This window comes from Lampetra planeri, chromosome 20, assembly GCF_965212315.1.
Source record: "Lampetra planeri chromosome 20, kcLamPlan1.2.h2, whole genome shotgun sequence".
Classification (NCBI taxonomy): domain Eukaryota; kingdom Metazoa; phylum Chordata; class Hyperoartia; order Petromyzontiformes; family Petromyzontidae; genus Lampetra; species Lampetra planeri.
The window spans coordinates 7,559,903-7,580,833 of NC_136126.1; the positions used below are offsets into that span (position 1 = coordinate 7,559,903).

General features: G+C 48.1%; 2 protein-coding genes across 2 annotated transcripts in view; one reads left to right on the forward strand and one right to left on the reverse strand.

The window, feature by feature from the left end:
• Positions 1-1,233: 1,233 nt before the first annotated feature.
• TSEN15 (tRNA splicing endonuclease subunit 15) lies at positions 1,234-6,626 on the reverse strand. The gene is made up of 4 exons (XM_078603466.1): positions 5,387-6,626; positions 3,959-4,040; positions 2,391-2,526; positions 1,234-2,302 (listed from the first exon to the last, which is right to left on the reverse strand). Exons 1-4 carry the CDS (start codon positions 5,453-5,455, stop codon positions 2,110-2,112), a joined length of 480 nt encoding a protein of 159 aa, XP_078459592.1. The 5' UTR covers positions 5,456-6,626; the 3' UTR covers positions 1,234-2,109.
• Positions 6,627-14,550: 7,924 nt separating this feature from the next.
• The window catches only part of LOC144724382 (procollagen galactosyltransferase 1-like), a 33,299-nt gene continuing 26,918 nt past the window's right edge, over positions 14,551-20,931 (forward strand). Inside the window, exons 1-2 of the mRNA XM_078603467.1 lie at positions 14,551-14,906; positions 17,166-17,276. Of these exons, the coding sequence (XP_078459593.1) occupies positions 14,689-14,906; positions 17,166-17,276 (329 nt within the window). The 5' untranslated portion in view covers positions 14,551-14,688. The remainder of the gene's footprint in view (positions 14,907-17,165; positions 17,277-20,931) is intronic.

Consider the following 20,931-nt stretch of genomic DNA (forward strand, 5'->3'; position numbering starts at 1 on the left):
ACTAAACTCGCCACAGCTTACCAATACAAAAAGCTCAGATTTACAATAGTTTTTGGACACGATTGGCAACAAGACACTTTCAAGCAAACAATTCTTAGTCTTAAAAGTAATGTTATTCTGCCCCGCAAGATAGTGAATATGCACGTGTAGGGGTATAAATGGGCTATGTGGGGCAACGGGGACTGCAGACACTTCCAGTGAGGGAAAAAGTATTTTATCCCCTGCTGATTTTGTACGTTTGCCCACTGACAAAGAAATGATCAGTCTATAATTTTAATGGTAGGTTTATTTGAACAGTGAGAGACAGAATAACAACAACAAAATCCAGAACGCATGTCAAAAATGTTATAAATTGATTTGCATTTTAATGAGGGAAAAAAGTATTTGATCCCCTCTCAATCAGAAAGATTTCTGGCTCCCAGGTGTTTTTTTATACAGGTAACGAGCTGAGAAGAGGAGCACTCCCTTTAAGAGTGTGCTCCTAATCTCAGCTCGTTACCTGTATATAACGAGCTGAGATTAGGAGTACTCCCTCTAAGAGTGTGCTCCTAATCTCAGCTCGTTACCTGTATAAAAGACACCTGGGAGCCAGAAATCTTTCTGATTGAGAGGGGGTCAAATACACCTGCAGGGGCAGTTGCAGTATCCCGAGTCCCGGAGCAGGAGGAGCTGTGGGATGTTCCAGGATCCCACACACCCCCTCCTAACGGGTGGGGGCTGCGGGGTGGTTTTGGATCCCACACAGCCCCACCCCTCGGTGTAAAAGCGTTGATAACGGACCTCTCGAGAGGTTCGGGAGCCAGTACGAAGACGGAGCGAAGACAGAAGACGGAGCAGCTCAGCTAGGATCCTGGAGCCCCTGACCCGACGTCCTTATCAGGGCCGGGTCTGAGCGGCCAGTGGTTGGGACCCGCACCCTGGCTAGGTCAGGTCAGATAGCCTCCCCTAGGTAATTGTTAGCTGGAGGGCTCGGGAGAGAGATAGCCTCCCCTAGGTAATGGATAGCCGGAGGGCTCGAGAGCGTGACCAGTGTTAGGGACGCAAGCCATAAGTAGTATTCCGTACGGTGTTACAATAAACAAGTGTGCCTCTAAGACAAGCCTCCGGAGTTGTAACAGTACACATGCATTAAGCTCCTTTAAATTACTATCTTCCCAGCTTGTTACTTCTATCTTCACAAATACCATCTAAAGTGTAACACCATTTAGTGTCAACAGAAGGCAATGCGATGAGTAACAGAGCTGTGAGTTTATCGTAAACATTTGTCAAGCATCTTCAGTGCTTAAACATGAAACAATTAGAAAATGAAAGTTGAATACAGTTATACAGTTGCGTAAACCAATATGTCCAACATAGCTAAACAGCGTAGCCTAATTGAAAAATTGATAATCAACAATTTCATGTTCAGTATTCTCTAGGAAGTAGTTTTTTGGGGAATAATTGATGTGGCAGTGGATTCAAACGTGACAGGATATCAGCAGAATTCAAAAGCAATAGTGGGCCGGTCAGTGCAATTTACTGGGCATCCAACGATTAACTTCCCCTCCTGGAGACTGAACCCTCAAAATGTGGGATCACGAATTGATTCCTTTATTTGACCTGTTAGTAATGTCTCATTTGCACCTTATTTCTTGCATGTTTTGCATCGTTTATGTTCCGTTTCTTCGAACCTAAAAGTACATTAGCATAATGCTTACGAATCATAGTCGATTCCTCAATGCATCATTTTGACTGCATCGCGAGCATAAGAAACTGATTTCAATCGTTGAATCGTTACGAGTCTATTATTTACCCTTGCCTCCTCAGTATCCGCGAGACCACAGTGAAACCCCCTGCCTCTGTTCTGCTCTTAAAATCCAGAAGCATGGCTCATCCCTGGGTGCGGTGACACGTGGAGGTTTTACGCCTCTTTAATGCAGGTCCAATTTTGCTTGCCGTTGAGCCTCCTTGGATGTGGGTCGCTCAGATCTGGCGACCGTTCTGACCCGCCAGCGCCGCACCCACGTCGGCGCCAAATCGGTCGCTGCGCGCGTCACACCGGGTTGCGCGGATCCGCCCCCCCCCCACCGCGGCAATGTCCGTGCGAGTGCGACGCTCTGGGCGTGTGCCTCAGCGCTGCTGGCGTCGTCGGCGCCGCCTCCACTGCTTGTTGTCCATGTCCTCGACGCAGTCGGGGGGCTCGGGCGTGACGAGGCCGTCCGTCAGCCGGTAGTAAACCACCGTGGAATCGCTCTCCGCGATGGCCAGAGTGACGCTTGCCGGCTCCGTGCCCACGCACGTGTGCTTCATGATCTCGTGAATCCTGCAATGGCAGCAGTGTCCATGAATTGGTGTCGTATGCCTCACCTCGAGCGTAGATGAATTTTGTGTGTTAGGCGTCTGTGACTTGCCGGCAGTGGCTGACGGAGGCCTGGGAGGACACGGGCAGCACCACGGTGAGAGGCTTTCCCGCCGCGGGACGGCCCGTCACGTACAGCAGGCCGAGCTCGTGCGACGCCGCCGTGTTCACCTCCGTCCAGCAGCGCACTGCAAACACGTGCCGCCCGTAGCTGTAAATCTCACCACGTATCTCATTCTGACCGCCTGTAGCTGTCAACCTCACCACGTCTCTCATCCTGGCCGCCTGCAGCCGTCAACCTCACCACGTCTCTCATCCTGGCTGCCTGTAGCTGTCAACCTCACCACGTCTCTCATCCTGACCGCCTGTAGCCGTCAACCTCACCACGTCTCTCATCCTGACCGCCTGTAGCCGTCAACCTCACCACGTCTCTCATCCTGACCGCCTGTAGCTGTCAACCTCACCACGTCTCTCATCCTGACCGCCTGTAGCCGTCAACCTCACCACGTCTCTCATCCTGACCGCCTGTAGCTGTCAACCTCACCACGTCTCTCATCCTGACCGCCTGTAGCTGTCAACCTCACCACGTCTCATCCTGGCTGCCTGTAGCTGTTATCCTCACCACGTCTCTCACCACGCGTCTCAAGGGGTGTAAACCATCACGCAAACTCCGGTCATCATCGCAGCAGCGGCTTGGGGGATCACGTGCTTTCAGATTCGTTTCTGCATACACCCTGGCCTCATGAAGTAGGTGTCCTCACGTACTGAAAAGTGTGATGAATTGACTACAATAATAATAATGATGCCCTTTACTGAGGAAGTTCTCACCCAGTCTGAATACTTATTTCTAAGAAGTTCCCACATTGAGATGTTTAATAAATACCTACGATGAGTGTTTGGCACAAGGGAGGATATAGGAGTATGGGGAATCCCCCTCATATATACGAGGGGATAACAATCAAATATCTGCCCCTGGTACCACATCTGATAACCCCCAATCGTCTCCTATCCAAGTACTAACCAGCCTCGATTTTGCTTAGCTTCTGAGATCTGATGAGATAGGGCACATGCGGGGTGATTAGGTCATCAACAAGCAGTGCTCATCTTTACGAGGCAATCCCTCTGATGAACATCATTTCCAAGGCAGGGGCCAGGCTATCCATGTAAGAATCACTGCTGACTTCCTACCAAGTAATGCTCATTCGGCGGCGCTCAAATTATCAGCCAAAAGGGGGTGACAGGCTGCGTCAACCCAGATAAATAATGGAACTCGACAAGGCAATATAATTTGTCGACATGCGAACCAATCCCAAGATGATGCAAAGGGCAACAACAACTTTTGTCCCTAGAATGTTCATCAAGAAACATTCTTCAAACATATCTAACAGGGTCACATTTTTACTATTGTGCAGTCTCCGACGACTGTTCAATCTATCTGGCCTCTCCATCTCTCCGCTATGAAGGATGGCCATTACCCGAAATGTTGCCCATTCTATAATGTTCCTGTTTCGGGCTGTGTTATTGACGAATGTGTTTTTGAGTCTTTTGTTTGTTGTGCTTTTGCACCACTGCTAATGCACTAATCACACTAATTCCGCACTATCTGGTTGCTTGAGTCACCTTCCAGTAGGTCAAGGTAAACGACAAGCGTCGTGAATGCCTCGCTCTCCTCGGCCACCTTCAAGTCCAGGAGCTCCTTGTACTGCAGACACAGAGAGGCAATGAAGTTAACATGAATGTATCACCTGCAGTGCTAGTGTGCTCAATTTATAGCTGGTTAGCTTCACAAAGTTAAAACCAACCCATACCTGTGAACCCATACGGTTTACCCGTATTCTTGTACAGGGAAATTGAGTTTTCAGGTCCATACAGCCGTTTCAATACAGGGATTTTTGTTTGGCAATGTGTTTGTGTTTCTCCCTTGTGATGGGACTTTGTAGGATGAACGTTGAGATTTATAAGGGTCTGAATTGGTCTGTTATAAGGTAGCCACTGATAAGGGGGGTGACAGGTATGCAAACCGGCTTTCCATCTATCACGGCTCATGAAAACCCATCAAAGTCCACCAATGAATGCATTCCATTAATTAATCCAAAACTTGTTCATTAATTTATAATATCTCTTTCACTACTCGTGACTCAACATTTCAATCGCTGTCAATCAGTCAGGTCATTCACTTATTGTGAAACACTAGTCTGCTCACTTTGGATTAGTGAACCTATTCATCCATTCACTTATAATCAATAAGAATATTGTGAAAAAATAACCCACTCATTCTGTAAGTTCTCATCTATCAATGCAACTATTACAGTGGCATTTCAACCCATTCATTTACTTACACTCAACCCAATCACTTTTTACGACTCACATTCATCTATCATGTAATCAACCAATTTATTAAGTCAATTCCAACCACTCGCCCCATTCATTATGTCACTCAATTGTTCATGACAGCCACACCAGTCACTTCTAATCATTCAACCCATTCATTAAATTGCAATCACTCGACCCATTCATTCACTTCTAATCATTCAACTCATTCATTAAATAGCAATCACTCGATCCATTCATTCACTTCTAATCATTCAACTCATTCATTACATTGCAATCACTCGATCCATTCATTCACTTATAATCATTCAACCCATTCATTAAATTGCAATCACTCGATCCATTCATTCACTTATAATCATTCAACCATTGAGTCACTTCAGGTAATCACTCAACCCATCACAACTACAGAAATTCAGTTTAACACGCAGGCTTTCGCGACCAATATCATCCACAAAATCGTCGTACTCAGATTGTAAATGTTGTGGCTTGGCTCTCCAACACACCGGGTGTAGTGCTGTACCAGTAACGAATTGGCCACGTTCTGTTTACGTGACAAACCTTACTAATTGGCTGTGTCGGGTGGTGGCGGGTTTAACGACACATTTAGATATCTACGCGATCTGACCAACAACAACATCCCCCCGTATTACAGCAATTAACTTGGAATACACTCGGACCCCGTTCTTATCCTCGGCACAAGTGAACCGCGCGCACCTTGGGATGGTTCAGGATGTACAAAGTGCCGCCGGCAGCTGGAGCCGTCGTCGCGTTCCCCAACATCATCACGATGAGAGCAGCGGTCCTCGAGTTGTGAATGTTTAACACAACGACCGTGGGTCTCCTCCAACCTCCAACCTAGTCGGCGTGGTTGGGTGGTTGTTGTTGGTGGCTTGGTGGTTGGGTGGTTGGTGGTCTGGTGGCTTGGTGGTGGTTGTTGGTGGCCTGGTGGTTGTTGTTGGTGGCTTGGTGGTTGTTGGTGGTTGTTGTTGGTTGTTGTTGGTGGCTTGGTGGTTGTTGTTGGTGGCTTGGTGGTTGTTGTTGGTGGTTGTTGGTGGCTTGGTGGTTGTTGTTGGTGGCCTTGGTGGTTGTTGTTGGTGGCTTGGTGGTTGTTGTTGGTGGCTTGGTGGTTGTTGTTGGTGGCCTGGTGGTTGTTGTTGGTGGCTTGGTGGTTGTTGTTGGTGGCTTGGTGGTTGTTGTTGGTGGCTTGGTGGTTGTTGTTGGTGGTTGTTGGTGGCCTGGTGGTTATTGTTGGTGGCTTGGTGGTTGTTGTTGGTGGCTTGGTGGTTGTTGTTGGTTTGGTGGTTGTTGTTGGTGGCTTGGTGGTTGTTGTTGGTGGCCTGGTGGTTGTTGTTGGTGGCTTGGTGGTTGTTGTTGGTGGTTGTTAGTGGCCTGGTGGTTGTTGTTGGTGGCTTGGTGGTTGTTGTTGGTGGCTTGGTGGTTGTTGTTGGTTTGGTGGTTGTTGTTGGTGGCTTGGTGGTTGTTGTTGGTGGCTTGGTGGTTGTTGGTGGCCTGGTGGTTGTTGTTGGTGGTTTTTGTAGGTCTGGTGGTTGTTGTTGGTGGCTTGGTGGTTGTTGTTGGTGGCCTGGTGGTTGTTGTTGGTGGCTTGGTGGTTGTTGTTGGTGGTTGTTGGTGGCCTGGTGGTTGTTGTTGGTGGCTTGGTGGTTGTTGGTGGTGGCCTGGTAGTTTGGGGGGCCCACTCGCTACCCACTCGCTCCGTCAGGCTGCAACCACGGCCCCCTGGGGGCTCCACACTCGCGCCAGTGTTACAAGTTAGGTTTCCCAAGCGCTATAACAGTACTACGAAATTCAACGTTCTATTTAAAATATATATGAAGTACGCTACGACTACTTTGCTACAATCACTATTCTGATCACCCGCAGGTTACGGAGACACGCGCATGCCTCGCGAAGGCGTGACGTCACACGCCGCGAAAGAAAAATGACGTCATCGCGCACACAACGGTGGCGCGATGACGTCACGCGTGCGGCTCTGTTACCTATGACGTCGCTGCGGAAAGAGGGGCGGCGTGACGTCATCGCTTTTCAGTTTCAGTTTCATTTATTCGGTAAAGCTCTGTGAGCCATGCGGCTATTGACTCGGGTGCAACCGCAACAAGCAAAAACATGAACAAATAACATCTTAAAGTGACTACGCACAACAGAAAAATCCAAGAAAAAACAGCAAAATCTTCTCTCTCCGGTCGCGTTACAAATAACATAATCGAAATAAACATGGCAATTCTAATCCTGTAATTCGAGTGCGAGGGTTTATTTTAATTTTAATGCAGCGGCATCTAGTGGCTAGAGTGGGTCACGAAAGTCCTATGACGACATCCAATACCCGCCGTGCGCCACTTAGTGGCGGTGACGTCACCACGGCGCCTGGTGCCAGGCCAGGTGCACTTAGAGGCCACGTGGAGTGTCAAAGGCTCGCTGCTGGCAGGGAGGTCTCGGGACAGACCCAGCAGGTGCCCAGGGGTTGGCTGACCGAGACGACCGGTAGATGCGCCTGCTGCACCATCGTGTGGGGCCGTCCATAAATGACGTCACGCACCTAGGGTGGGGGGGGGTCAGACATTTGTGACGATATGTGACGAGGTGGGGGGGGGGTTGAGAAATGTGACGTCACATCAAAATGTGCAACTTTAAATGAATATAGAATTCATCTTCTTGGTTATTTCGGTAAAGTCACGTAGAAGGGAAATAATAAAATAATAAAAATAAAACATAATCAAATAAAATTCTCATGATCTTTCGGCCACAACGAGCTTTAAATCGAAAAATAATATAGAATTGTTATAACAACCCTGATTTATATAACAACACTCCTATAACATCAGAATACAGCGCCACATTAAATGCGCACTACAATGACAATAGTTTAAAGCGATTTGAAGCATATTTTTAAAAATAAATTTGGGGGGGGGGGGAGGCAGAGCGTTGTGACGTCATATTTGAGGGGGGGGGGTCTGACTTTTTGTGACGCCGTGTGACGAGGGGGGGGGGGTCAAAAATCGTCCAAAATCGCGTGACGTCATTTATGGACGGCCCCTGTATATCCCAGTGTGCGTGTGGGGGGTGGGGGGCGAGTCCCGCAACCACAGCGTTCCCCGTATGGGGGATTCCACTCCACGGCAGATACAGAGAATCGGAATGTTTATACTGGAGGAGGAATCCGATGAGCTATAAAGCTCGTTTGCACAGATGACCAATAGGGGCGGGTCACCGAGTTACATAAACAATTTAAAAAAATCCGATATAACACCAAGATAGAGAAATATAAGCAAGTACCAAATAATAAATAAATGTCAGAATCAGAAAATGTATCGAGGAGGAATCTGATGAACTTTGAAGCGCTCATCGATTCTCCCCGATACATCCGTGTCGTTATCTTAAAACACAGGTGCGGAGAAAAGGCCCAGAACGTCACGCGGCCAGAAACAAACAGCACCATTAAATTTGTTATAAGAGGTGTAAACACGTTTCTTTCATTGAGATTGGGAGGAGAGAGACGGCGATGGGGAGGGAAATTCTACAGTGGAGCAGAAAGACGCGTGCTGTGAACTGGGGGCGTTTGTTCAGAGTGTGGTTGAGACGAGGGCTGAGCGATTAATCGATTTCAAATCGATATCGCAATTTGAAACAATGCGATTAGCAAATCGCAAAGGCTGCGATTTGAAAAGTCCTATTACTTTCTTATTGGAATGGTTTTATTTTGTATTATTACTTTATTTAACTTAATAATTGTTCTATGTTTGATTGTTAAATTTAAATGAAAACATTTTAATAAATGCATGTTGGAAGCAATTCATATGTTTTAAGTTTTCATCCTTAAATTAGAATATATAGAGCAGTTCATATTTTGATGGTATCATGTGGTAATGCTCCATCACATGCTTGAAATCTATTACACAGTGAATATTGAACTGAAGCTTGACTTTAATTTTTTTTATCGCAAATCAAATCGCAATCGCAATATATGTTAGAACAATCGCAATTAAAGGTAGATATTTTCCCCAAATCGTTCAGCCCTAGCTGAGACTAAACAAGTCTGGTCGATACTTAATTTGGAGCTTTCGTGACTGCAGGAATTACTCTTTTGTGCTTTCGGTAAAGTCACGTATCAAGAGAAAATAATAAATTAAATACTAGTGTAATAAAGGACTCGATCCTGGGTCTGTCTCCGTTGTCCTTTATTCGGGTTCTTACACTTTTCCCACACGGCCCTCGCTCAGAGCTCTCCCCTTGGCAGCTCCATAGCTTCTCTCGCTCCCGAGCCTCCACACCTCTGCAGCTCCGCTGCAGATCCCCTGTGCAGTCCTCCGGCTGCCCTCACTGCAGCTCCACCGCTGCCCTCACTGCAGCTCCACCGCTGCCCGTCGTTCCTCCGCGCTTGGTCACCGCTGGCCGACGGTGCCAAGTCTTACTCCCCCGTGTGTGTGGCGATCTCGCCACTCCTCGACCTCCGCCCTGCGTGGCCTCACTCTAACTCTGTCTCCCACACTCCCCCGTCTCTTCCGGTGTCTCTCCCTTAAAACCTCACCCCTCTCTCACACGTGACCTAACTCCTCCCCCCCATGACGTCATATCCGAGAAGCCGTTTACGCCCGCATTACACCACCCTCCCCCGTAGAGAAAATCCAGCCGACCTCGGCTGAACAATAACGAGACAAGTAATGCGAGCGAACACAACCATCACACATTCAAGGACAACGAAGCATACAATAAATATAACAACAACAACAAAACACAACAGTAAAATTTAACGAAATGTAAGGGACTTTGAGCGCGTTCGGGTCGCCGGTCCGTCCCGGACGGGTGGCGGCCCTCCTGCAGACCGGGTACGTGACGGGGTTTTAGGAGCGACAGGATGAAGTCCTCCTGTCGCTATTGGAGGCCCGTCAACGTCCCGGTCTCGTGTCCCTGAAGGCCCAGCGTCGGGGGTGCGTCGCGATCGTGTCTGCGACGGGGTCGGAAGAGCGGCGGGGCTCGGAGTCCCCGCAGCCGTGGTAGGCACACCCCGAGCAGAGTCTCCTGTCTCCAGCAATGTCACGGCCGGCTTGTCTGTCCTGGAGGATCCTTCCGTGGCACGTCCGCTGACGAGGCCTCCTGCTGGGGCGGACCCGGGACGCAGGCCCAGCAGTCCCTGGCGTAATGGCCTTTACGGCCGCAGCGGAAGCAGTCGATGTTGTTGCGCCTCGCCGCAGGCACCCCATCCCGACGCTCCCGTGGCGGTGGCGCAGATCGCGGCCCCGGCGTACTGCAGGCCGACCACTGAGCAGAGGCGGCTGTCAGCTCCTGCGGGCCCCCCCCGTCAGGAACGTACACCGCCTTCTTGGGATCCCAACCCGCGGCACCTCCCTCGACGATGGGCCCCCCCGTCCACGCCGTGACTTGCTTCCAACGGCGCAGGTTGAACTGGGCATCAAGACATTTAGCGACCGCCCGGGACGTAAGCTTTTCGTGGCCACACACCGGCATAGGAATCCCCAAATCCCGAGACAGCTCGAGCATCTTACCCAAGATGAGAGGTTCGAGCAGGTCAGGCTCCGTCTCCGGGTATGCAGCCATGGCCAACTCCAATACCGCACCCCTGTATGCCACCGGCGACTCCTCGGGTGCTCGCTGACGTTGAACAAACCGGCGATGAGCATCATCCGGTGGCTCATATGCATCTGCCATCTCGTCGAAAACTCCTCTCAATGTTTTCTTCTTCTCTGCCTTTATGGAGCGGAAGAATCTCACCGACTCGTCATCGAGAAGAGTCGGTAAAACCTCCAATGCCTCAGCGTCCGTCCACCTTGCTGAGCGTACCGCCGCCAGAAATCTGCAGGCGAAAGCACTCCAATCGCCCCCGATGGAGAATTCTTTGACGGTCGTGAGATGACGACTGCGACTCCTTGTTGCACCGTCCTCAGCCGATGACTCACCAGGCGGCATATTCAAAATGGCGTCGCATCGCAACGTGTTCAAGATGGCGGCCTCTCGACGCGGAGAGCGCAAGATGGCGGCTTCCCGCCGTTCTTCTCCTGCCACGCCCAAGATGGCGTCTTCTTGCCGCGTGGCCAATGGCGCCGACAGCAGAGGCAAGGCAGCGACCTGCGGACCTCCATCGGCTCTCCCCAACGCAGTCCTCGGCGTGACGAGCTGGCACAATTGCGCGAGCACGATTTTCAGCGTCTCCAGCTGCGCCGCCATCTGCCTCCATCGCCAATCCGCGTCCTCTGGTGCAGACGGGTCCACCGACGCGGCGACATCTTGGACTCCCGGACCCGCACTTGTTCCCGCACGGATCTCCTCCTCCATCGCAGGCAGGTCGACCGCCCGAGGAAGGTCGTCGTCATCGGATGATGTAGCAGATGATGGCGCACGAATATTCTTTCTTCTGAGCTGTTTTGACATGCCGTTTCACTTCTGACACCAGTGTAATAAAGGACTCGATCCTGGGTCTGTCTCCGTTGTCCTTTATTCGGGTTCTTACACCTTTCCCACACGGCCCTCGCTCAGAGCTCTCCCCTTGGCAGCTCCATAGCTGCTCTCGCTCCCGAGCCTCCACACCTCTGCAGATCCCCTGTGCAGTCCTCCGGCTGCCCTCACTGCAGCTCCACCGCTGCCCTCACTGCAGCTCCACCGCTGCCCGTCGTTCCTCCGCGCTTGGTCACCGCTGGCCGACGGTGCCAAGTCTTACTCCCCCGTGTGTGTGGCGATCTCGCCACTCCTCGAGTGCAACACAATCAATCATCATCAGGTATAAATGAAATAGAAACACAAATCTAATATACTTAGAAATGTAATGTAATACAACAGAGAGTCGGATAACATAACAGTCAACACCCTAGAATGCTAGCGTTCTCAGGAAGAACGTAATCAACCAAGTAGGGTGTTGACTGTTATGTTATCCGACTCTCTGTAGTATTACATTACATTTCTAAGTATACTAGATTTGTGTTTCTATTTCATTTATACCTGATGATGATTGCTTGTGTTGCAATCGAACCGTCGTATGCTAGTATTGAATTTATTATTTTCTCTTGATACGTGACTTTACCGAAAGAACCAAAGAGTAAGTCTGGTCGACCCATCTCTTAGACCTCAACATGGGCGGAGGAATCAATGAGTCAATGAGTGAAGTTCACGGGAGCACTCAGGGAGTGACATTCGTGCTGGTTCATCAATTAACTCGACTGCTTGACATTATATTTCCTTTGGGGGCCGTCCATAAATGACGTCACGCGATTTTAGACGATTTTTGCCCCCCCCCCCTTTGTCACACGGCGTCACAAAAAGTCAGACCCCCCCTCAAATATGACGTCACAAAGCTCTGCCCCCCCCCCAAACCATATTTCCATTTTGAAAATAAAACATGCTTCAAATCGCTTTAAACTATTGTCATTGTAGTGCGTATTTAATGTGCCGCTGTACTCTGATGCTGTTGGAGAAAACATTTATTAAAAAGTATATTTAATGAAGTAGAACGTGTTGTCTATTTATTTAAAGTTGCGCATTTTTACGTGACGTAACATTTCTCACCCCCCCCCCTCCTCGTCACACATCGTCACAAATGTCTGACCCCCCCCCTCCCCTAGGTGCGTGACGTCATTTATGGACGGCCCCTTAATGAGTTTACCATTATCTTTATCCATGGTCTATGCGCCGCGAGATGAAGGCCTGCACACTCGCCCGTCGCCTTTAAAAGTCACCCAGCATATGATTCAAGAAAGCCTGGCTTTAATTCTAGATTTGAGGCTATTACAGTTATTTGGCTGTGTTTTTTTACACCTGATGAAGGAAGCTTGTGTTGCCTCCGAAACGTCGTGATTTATTATTTAATTTCTATTATTTCTATTTTTATTTTTTTTACCTACGTGACTTTACCGAAAAAAAACCTAAGAGTATAAAGTCTGGCTTGCTGATGAGACGCTGAAAGTCGAAACCGGCCTTATGGTTTGCTGCGTTGATCCCAGGGACTGCTGAAATGATGCACTCCCGTGTGGCTGATGGGATGCTTTGTCTGTGGCTGGACATCGATGGGAAAGGAGGGAGGTTATCGTCTGATAATGATCTATTGCAAAGTTTAAATGCAAAGCAACCCGTGTGGATTAGACATCGTAAGCAAGTTGGAGACATGAACTGGCAGCATTAGAGGCAGTATTTATTACCTGGTTTCGAGAAAAGCTGTGTCATACAGACGCAACACATCCGTCAATAACATTGCCTTAAAAGGAATATAATCGTGTCTCACTGGGCAATAGCCGAACCCGGTCTTGGTTTGTAAAACAGTTTGTAACGTGTAAAGACAAATAAATATGTGGAAGGACGCGTTGTTTACTTTAGGTAATTGTGTTTTTTATATATATGAAGTATTGGAAAATGACGGCAGGAAACTCCTTGACGGGAACACACTTCTTTTATTAAATCTTGACTTGTAACAATACAACGCGTGGCCTCTCTTCTTCACAATGCGGTCACCATACAACGGTACAACTCGTGACCTCTTCTTCTTCACCCTACGCTTCTCTTGACTCTCTGGATTCTGTGCTGCTGGCTCTCTGTGCCTCGTGTAGACTCCGCGCCTCGGCTACACTCCTCTCTCGCCTCGTGTAGACTCTGCGCCTCTGCTACACTCTCCACTCGCCTCGTGTAGACTTTGCATCTCTCTCTCTGGCTACACCGTATGCATACTCGGCTCGTGTAGACCTTCCTCTCTCTCTGGCTACACCGTATGCATACTCGGCTCGTGTAGACCGTTCTCTCTCTCTGGCTACACACTATACATTACACAGCTCGTGTAGACCGTTCTCTCTCTCTGGCTACACACTATACATTACTCAGCTCGTGTAGACCGTTCTCTCTCTCTGGCTACACACTATACATTACTCAGCTCGTGTAGACCGTTCTCTCTCGCTGGCTACACACTTATACCTTACTCTCCTCTATTCTCCATTACTCTCCTCTACTCTCCATTACTCTCCTCTCCTCTCCATTACTCTCCTCTCCGGGCTCTATCTCTGCACCTTCGTCTTCATTCTTAGATGGTTCCACTTCTCCCCCCTGCTCCTCTGTGCATCACCTTATATACCTCTTCTTCCCGGGAGACGGAGCGGATGCGGACCTCAACGTCGGCACCGCTCCTCAGTTACCCAATCCCCACGCGCTATCCCTACGATCCGGTTCCGCTCAGCGCGTGTTTCCACTCCCCGACCAATCACACCGCGCTGCTACCCGATCACTCCCTCTGGGCGCGTCACCGGCACACAGCCAATCAGCAGCACTACCCCCACCCGCGCACTGACGCCTGCTCCTCCCCGTCAGCGCGCGTCACCACACACACACCCGTACATACGCGCTGGCACACGACATATACACCCAGCGCGTATCACCACTACATATATATAAAGGGCATTTAGCCGTTTTTGGTTGCTTAACTAAACTATTGTTTTTTTCTATTTCAAATTGAAACCATATTAGGTTTAGGCTTTACTGAATAAAAAAAGTTACACCGTTAACTCTAACATTAAAAAAACACTTGGGTCAGAATGGATTAATTAAAATTGACGACAAACTCTAAAAAAACACTGTCTGATAATACATCAATAAATATTTGGTGGCCTAAACACCAGACCGAGTGTTGGTGCATTTTATCAACGGAAAGCCAGAAAGAGAGAGGCGAGTCAATTTGTATTGACACTCAATTGAGACTCCATCCAATACACGCAAAGCGCACGCAATCGAAACATCCTCCACCAGAATCGATTCCTCCTAAACCGAAAACAACCATTGTCGCCGGAATCGATTCAGCGTCTAACCCTCCCATCGCATTCAACAGCACACGGGAGGGGGGGGGCTTGTTTGGAATCGCGCGCGACGATTTACGCGCAGCCTCGATTCGATTCCTCAGTGGCATTCGTGGCACCCGCGTCGGCTGGGGAGTCCTTGCGCTCCCGTGAGCTCTTCACGTTGCTGCTGCTGCTGTTGCTGCTGCCGCTGTTGCTGCTGCTGCTGTTTATCATCACAACATGCTGTGTCGCTGCTTGCTCCCCCTGCTGCTGCTGCTTGTGCTGCTGCGTGGCCGTGCGGGCGCCTACTTCTCTGAGGAGAGGAGCGTGTCGGAGTCGGGCCCCCGTGCGCCCACCGTGCTCGTGGCGCTGCTCGCCAGGAACGCCGCGCGGAGCCTCCCCTACGCCCTGGGCTGCCTGGAGAGGCTCGACTACCCCAAGGACCGCATGGCGCTCTGGTGAGAGAACGCGCGGACACCGCGTGTACCGTGTTGTAGACATACACAATGTATACATACACACACCATGGACACATACACACACCATGACACATATACACCATGAACACACACATACACTCCATACATACACACACCATGGACACATACACATCATGACACACACACCGTGTACACATATACACCATGGACACATACACACACACCATGTATACATACACACACACCATGAACACACACACACCATGAACACACACACACCATGGACACATACACACCATGACACATACACCGTGTACACATATACACCATGGACACATACACACACACCATGTGTACATACACACACACTATGTACACACACACACCATGCATACACACACACCATGGACACATACACACACCATGTATACATACACACACACCATGTACACACACACACACCATGCATACACACACACCATGGACACATACACACACACACCATGTATATATACACACACACTATGGACACACACACACACACCATGTATACCATATTTTCACACACACACCATAAACACACACACCATGAACACACACACCATGAACACACACACCATGAACACACACACCATGAACACACACACCATGTATATACACACACACACACACACCATGTATACACACACCACGAACACACACACACAACGCATACCATACACACACACACGCCATGCATCCTATATGTACACGGCAGAGGGTACCCCAAGGACCGCATGGCGTTCTGGAGTGAGCCGATCACACAACACTGTATACACACACACACGCGCACTATCCATGCATACCGTCTATCAATGCTCTTCGATAATTTTCAGAGGGGGGTCCACTTTCACCGATAAGACATCATCGGTGTGAGGGCCTCCACACGTTTTAAATCATTGGGGTTTGACAGCAGCACGCTGATGATGATGGGGGTGGGGGGGGACGTGTCGTGTGTTGTGGGATGCGGCACGTCAGGGGCCACAGTCAATGAAGAACACTGCCATATACACACCACACATCCCATATATACACACCACACATCCCATATATACACACCACGCATCCCATATATACACACCACGCATCCCATATATACACACCACGCATCCCATATATAAACACCACACATCCCATATACACACCACACATCCCATATACACACACCACGCATCCCATATACACACCACACATCCCATATACACACACCACGCATCCCATATACACACACCACATCCCATATACACACACCACGCATCCCATATATACACCACACATCCCATATATACACCACGCATCTCCATATACACACCACGCATGCCATATACACACACCACATCCCATATACACACACCACGCATCCCATATATACACACCACGCATCCCATATATACACACCACGCATCCCATATATACACACCACGCATCCCATATACACACACCACACATCCCATATACACACACCACACATCCCATATACACACACCACGCATCCCATATATACACCATCCATCCCATATACACACCACGCATCCCATATACACCCCACACATCCCATATACACACACCACGCATCCCATATACACACCCCACGCATCCCATATACACACCACACATTCCATATACACACACCACACATCCCATATACACACACCACGCATCCCATATACACACACCACGCATCCCATATACACACACCACGCATCCCATATACACACACCACGCATCCCATATATACACACCACGCATCCCATATACACACCACATCCCATATATACACAGGGTAGACTTCCCCAAGGACCGCATGGTGCTCTGGTGAGAGAGCATATCCAAATTGCACATCACACAATATTGAACACCCAAATCATATATACACACACACCCCATACCTCCCATATAAAGGCCATGCATACCATATGTGCACCATTCACACCACATCTATTCACGTACACATAGCATATACACACACACACGTACCATAAACACAACATAGACACCCCATACACCATGGCCTCTGTGGTCAGAGCAAGCGAGATGGATTATACGTCTGTGTCACTTTTTTTATTACATACTTATGACTCTCACATGTCCCCTGGTCTCTGTGTTCATATTTTGTGGTTTCCTTTCTCCAAGCGTCAGATGGAGAGGCCCTCTGCTTTTTGTCACTTGTCACTGTCTCTTCCGGTCTCCCTAAATGTCCTCCACGTGAAAATCCTAAACCTTGTTTGTGTCCCCAAGGGTGGCTACGGACCACAACATCGACAACACGACTGCGGTGCTCATGGAGTGGCTGATGGGCGTGCAGAAGATGTACCACTACGTGGAGTGGAGGCCCTTGGCAGAGCCCCTGTGAGTGCTTATGTGTGTCCGAGTACTGCTTGGCATGTGCACCTCATGCACTCTCAATTCACCAAACTGCACCATCAATTCCAAGCACACCACATCCCCACCCACACCACAAACGACCTGCACACGTCTCATTTGTATCGCCCCGTCTGTACAACTGCACCCCCACGACTAAGTGTATACACTTTTGTTTTACCAGGTAAGGCCCACTGAGCTATGTAGCTCTTTTTCAGAAGTGAGCTGGCCACAAATGAAAGCTCAACGAAGTGGCTTATCACGTGGAAATTTATAGGAGCCAAATACTCTTAAACCCATGTTTATAAATGTAGAGGGAGAAACCGGAGGACCCGGAGAAAAATCCACGTGACCATGGGGTGAAAATCCAAACTCCAAATATACAGGCATCAGGGTCGGGATCGAACCGAACCCACGACCTCCATACCAGGCGAGGTAGTTTACATCTCGCCACCGTGGAACGATAACTATTTGTATTCACAGAGCGTCTTCATGCAATCGCATCTCAAGATGCCGCACATAAGAGTGGTGCCTGGGCATGCTTGGGAAAGGAAGCGTGCGATTACAGTATTACTGTCACAGAACAAGAAGTTGGGGCAGCGGAAGTGTAAAAGGTCAGATGAGACCATGTCAAATCAGGGTATCAGAGTGGACAGTGAGGTTGGGTTCATTTTATATATTTTTTATGCATAGAAGTGGTGCTCAGCGTAAATATTAGCGATGATTTTGCCCAAGAGGGAGAAGATGCCTTGAGAAAAGCAGGAGGGCAAGGATGAAGCCTCTAGAGACACCAAAGAACAGGGGTTTTTGAGAGGAAGGCAGTCCAAGTATGGAAACAGAAGGTGCCGTGTGAGAGGTAAGAGTGGAACCAGGAGAGAAAGTGTGTGCTAGAGATGCCTACATGGTGATGGATGGATTGATTCAAGGAAGGTAGAGTCATCTTTTGTGTTTTTAAAGCAGCAGAAAGGTCCCGGAAAACTACGGGTGAGAGGGGTCTACGGCCAGAGGAGAGAGGGAGGTCATCACACCTAGGAGGGTAATTGAGCAGCTTCACCGTTTCATCTGTAACACGCACACCACACCATACTTACCACTCCATTTTGACCATTACACCCTTACCACTTCCTAACGCCACCTATACCATTCGTAATACTTAAGCCATACGCATATCTTTGCCCGTGCACGGATGGGGTGTCGGTCGGCTATATTTTAGAACAAGATTCTAAAAGATACCCCCATCACACTAACCTTGAAGCCCAGTTTTTTTTACATCAATCATTCGATTGGACTTGTGTCCACGTGTAGGTTGTTGAAAATAATTAAATAAAGTCGTTTTAATGCGCTTTGGAAGAAGGCCTCGCCATTCCTTGCAGTGGTGGGTGTTGTTTGACCATACATCACCACAATGGCCAGTGTGGGACCATACATCACCACACAGGTCAGCGGGGGTTTGTGCAGGAGGTTGCCTCAGAAGGACTCTTTCAGATATTGCCAATGATTTTAGTTTAGTTTAGATGAAACAAATTATCCGCAGTGAGGGTCGCACTTTTGTCGTCAGGTTCATAGTCCAGCGTGCTTATCACTGCCCTATTGCTGCGCCAGTGGCATTTAAAAATAAAACATCGCACTTTAATTGTGTGCTTTTTAATGTTTGTTTTTATTACATTCTTGGACCTTTAAGTGTTATTTTTTGAGCAATTGCGAGAAAGAAAGTGCCCATTGATCTTTGCTTTTATTACTCGGAAAATGCACACATTTTCATGATTTAAATCGCTTACCTAGGTTTTATGGGATTTTTTTTTACAGATTGCAGCAACACCTGTTGTGTGTTACAGCTATTTTTTAAATAGTTTTTGCCTCAACATTTTAGTAGTCTTGGAAGAAGTGTGTGTACACATATGCTTATTCTGTACAACATATTAAATGCTTTACGTGCATATAGCAGATTGCAATGAGAAATATTTTAAAGCAGAAAAAAGATGCAGGTTACTTTGTAGAGGACATGCAGGAATCTACTTATACGAAGATTTACAAATGCATAATGGCGTAAAGTCCTGAATTAAGCCTGTCCAGTTGCTAAAACTAACTAAACTCTTTTTTATTTTATCAAGTAAGGCCCACTGAGCTATATAATTCTTATTCAGAAGTGACCTGGCCACAAATGATAGCTCAACGAAGTGGCTTATCGCATGGAAATTTATAGCAGCCAAATACTCTACACCACGCATGCTTCAAAATGTGGAGGGAAAAACCGGAGGACACGGAGAAAAATCCACGCGACCATGGGGAGAACATGCAAACTCCAAATATACAGGTGTCAGGGATGGGATTGAACCTATGACCTCCTGTATACCAGGCGAGATAGTTAACATCTCACACCACAGCTTTAACCAACCACTGGGACCCTACTTTATACAGTGTATAGTTTCCTTGCAGCCACCGCATTGAGAACGCAAAATAAGTGACAACAAATACCAGAAGTGACATTCCTCACTACTCTGACAGCCTGCAGGCAGGTGTGTGGCTGAGTTTATAGCTCTTGCCAAACAAACACGACTTGCAAGCGTCACTTGTGCACTCTATGAAATGTAACGGGCACTCGTTGCATTTCATAACGCCCATCGATCGCTCGGCCAGTGTGGATTCATAATAGAGGTTTTTTTTTTAGGTTATATCGTGTAAATTTAAATGTGCCGTTAAATCCACCGCCACCACCCGACACAGCTAATTAGTGAGGTTTGTCACGCAAACAGAAAGTGCCAATTCGTTACTCGTACAGCACACCGGTGTGTTGGAGAGTAAACCCACAACATTTACAATTCGAGTAAGACGTTTCGTTAGTAATTACAACCAGCCTCATCAGGCCACAGCCTCAACAGTAACTAATTGTCATGTTTTGATTACGTGACAAACTTTACTAAATGCCTTTGTCGGTTGGTGGCGGGTTGAACGACACATTTATATTTACGCAATCTAACCCAAAAACCTCTCTTATGGAGAATATTGTTCGCGAAAGCCTAAGTGTGGATTGAAAATATCCATTTCGCATTTTCCAAAGTATTCAATTTATGCTTGTACTTTCCACGATGAGATCACGGCACTTGAAGCTGTGTGTCGTCATCCGGGCAACTTAGCCTCTATCGTTTTAGAAAGCCCTGTAATACATCTTACAATCTGCAAAGTATTAGGTATTGTATAACTTGGTTACTATTCCTGCAGATTTTGTATTGGTTGTTTTTTGTTGTTGTTGTTACCATAGGTATGTATTACCGTAAGGCAAATGTATGCCTTTTCCCACGTTGCACTCGCTGCCTTATGCACAGCTGCAAACCTCGCGTACATTTTCCCAAAAGGACAATTGGTCATGCGTAAAAAATTACGGTGCCTGTGGTTGTGTTTGCGAAAAGCAGTAGACAGAAAATGTGGTGGGGATTAACATGTGGCTGGAGTGGAGCCACTTCGCCAGGTATGCGCACTGTCACCAGTAATCCAAAACAGTGGAAGGAGTTGACTTAACATGGCTCTGATGCTACTCAACATAATGTTTTAATTTTGACAATAACTTTGTGGTGATGTAACTCACAATCAATGATAAGCTTTGTCACGTCATTAAAACAAACCCGTAACAATTGATAACAAGCTT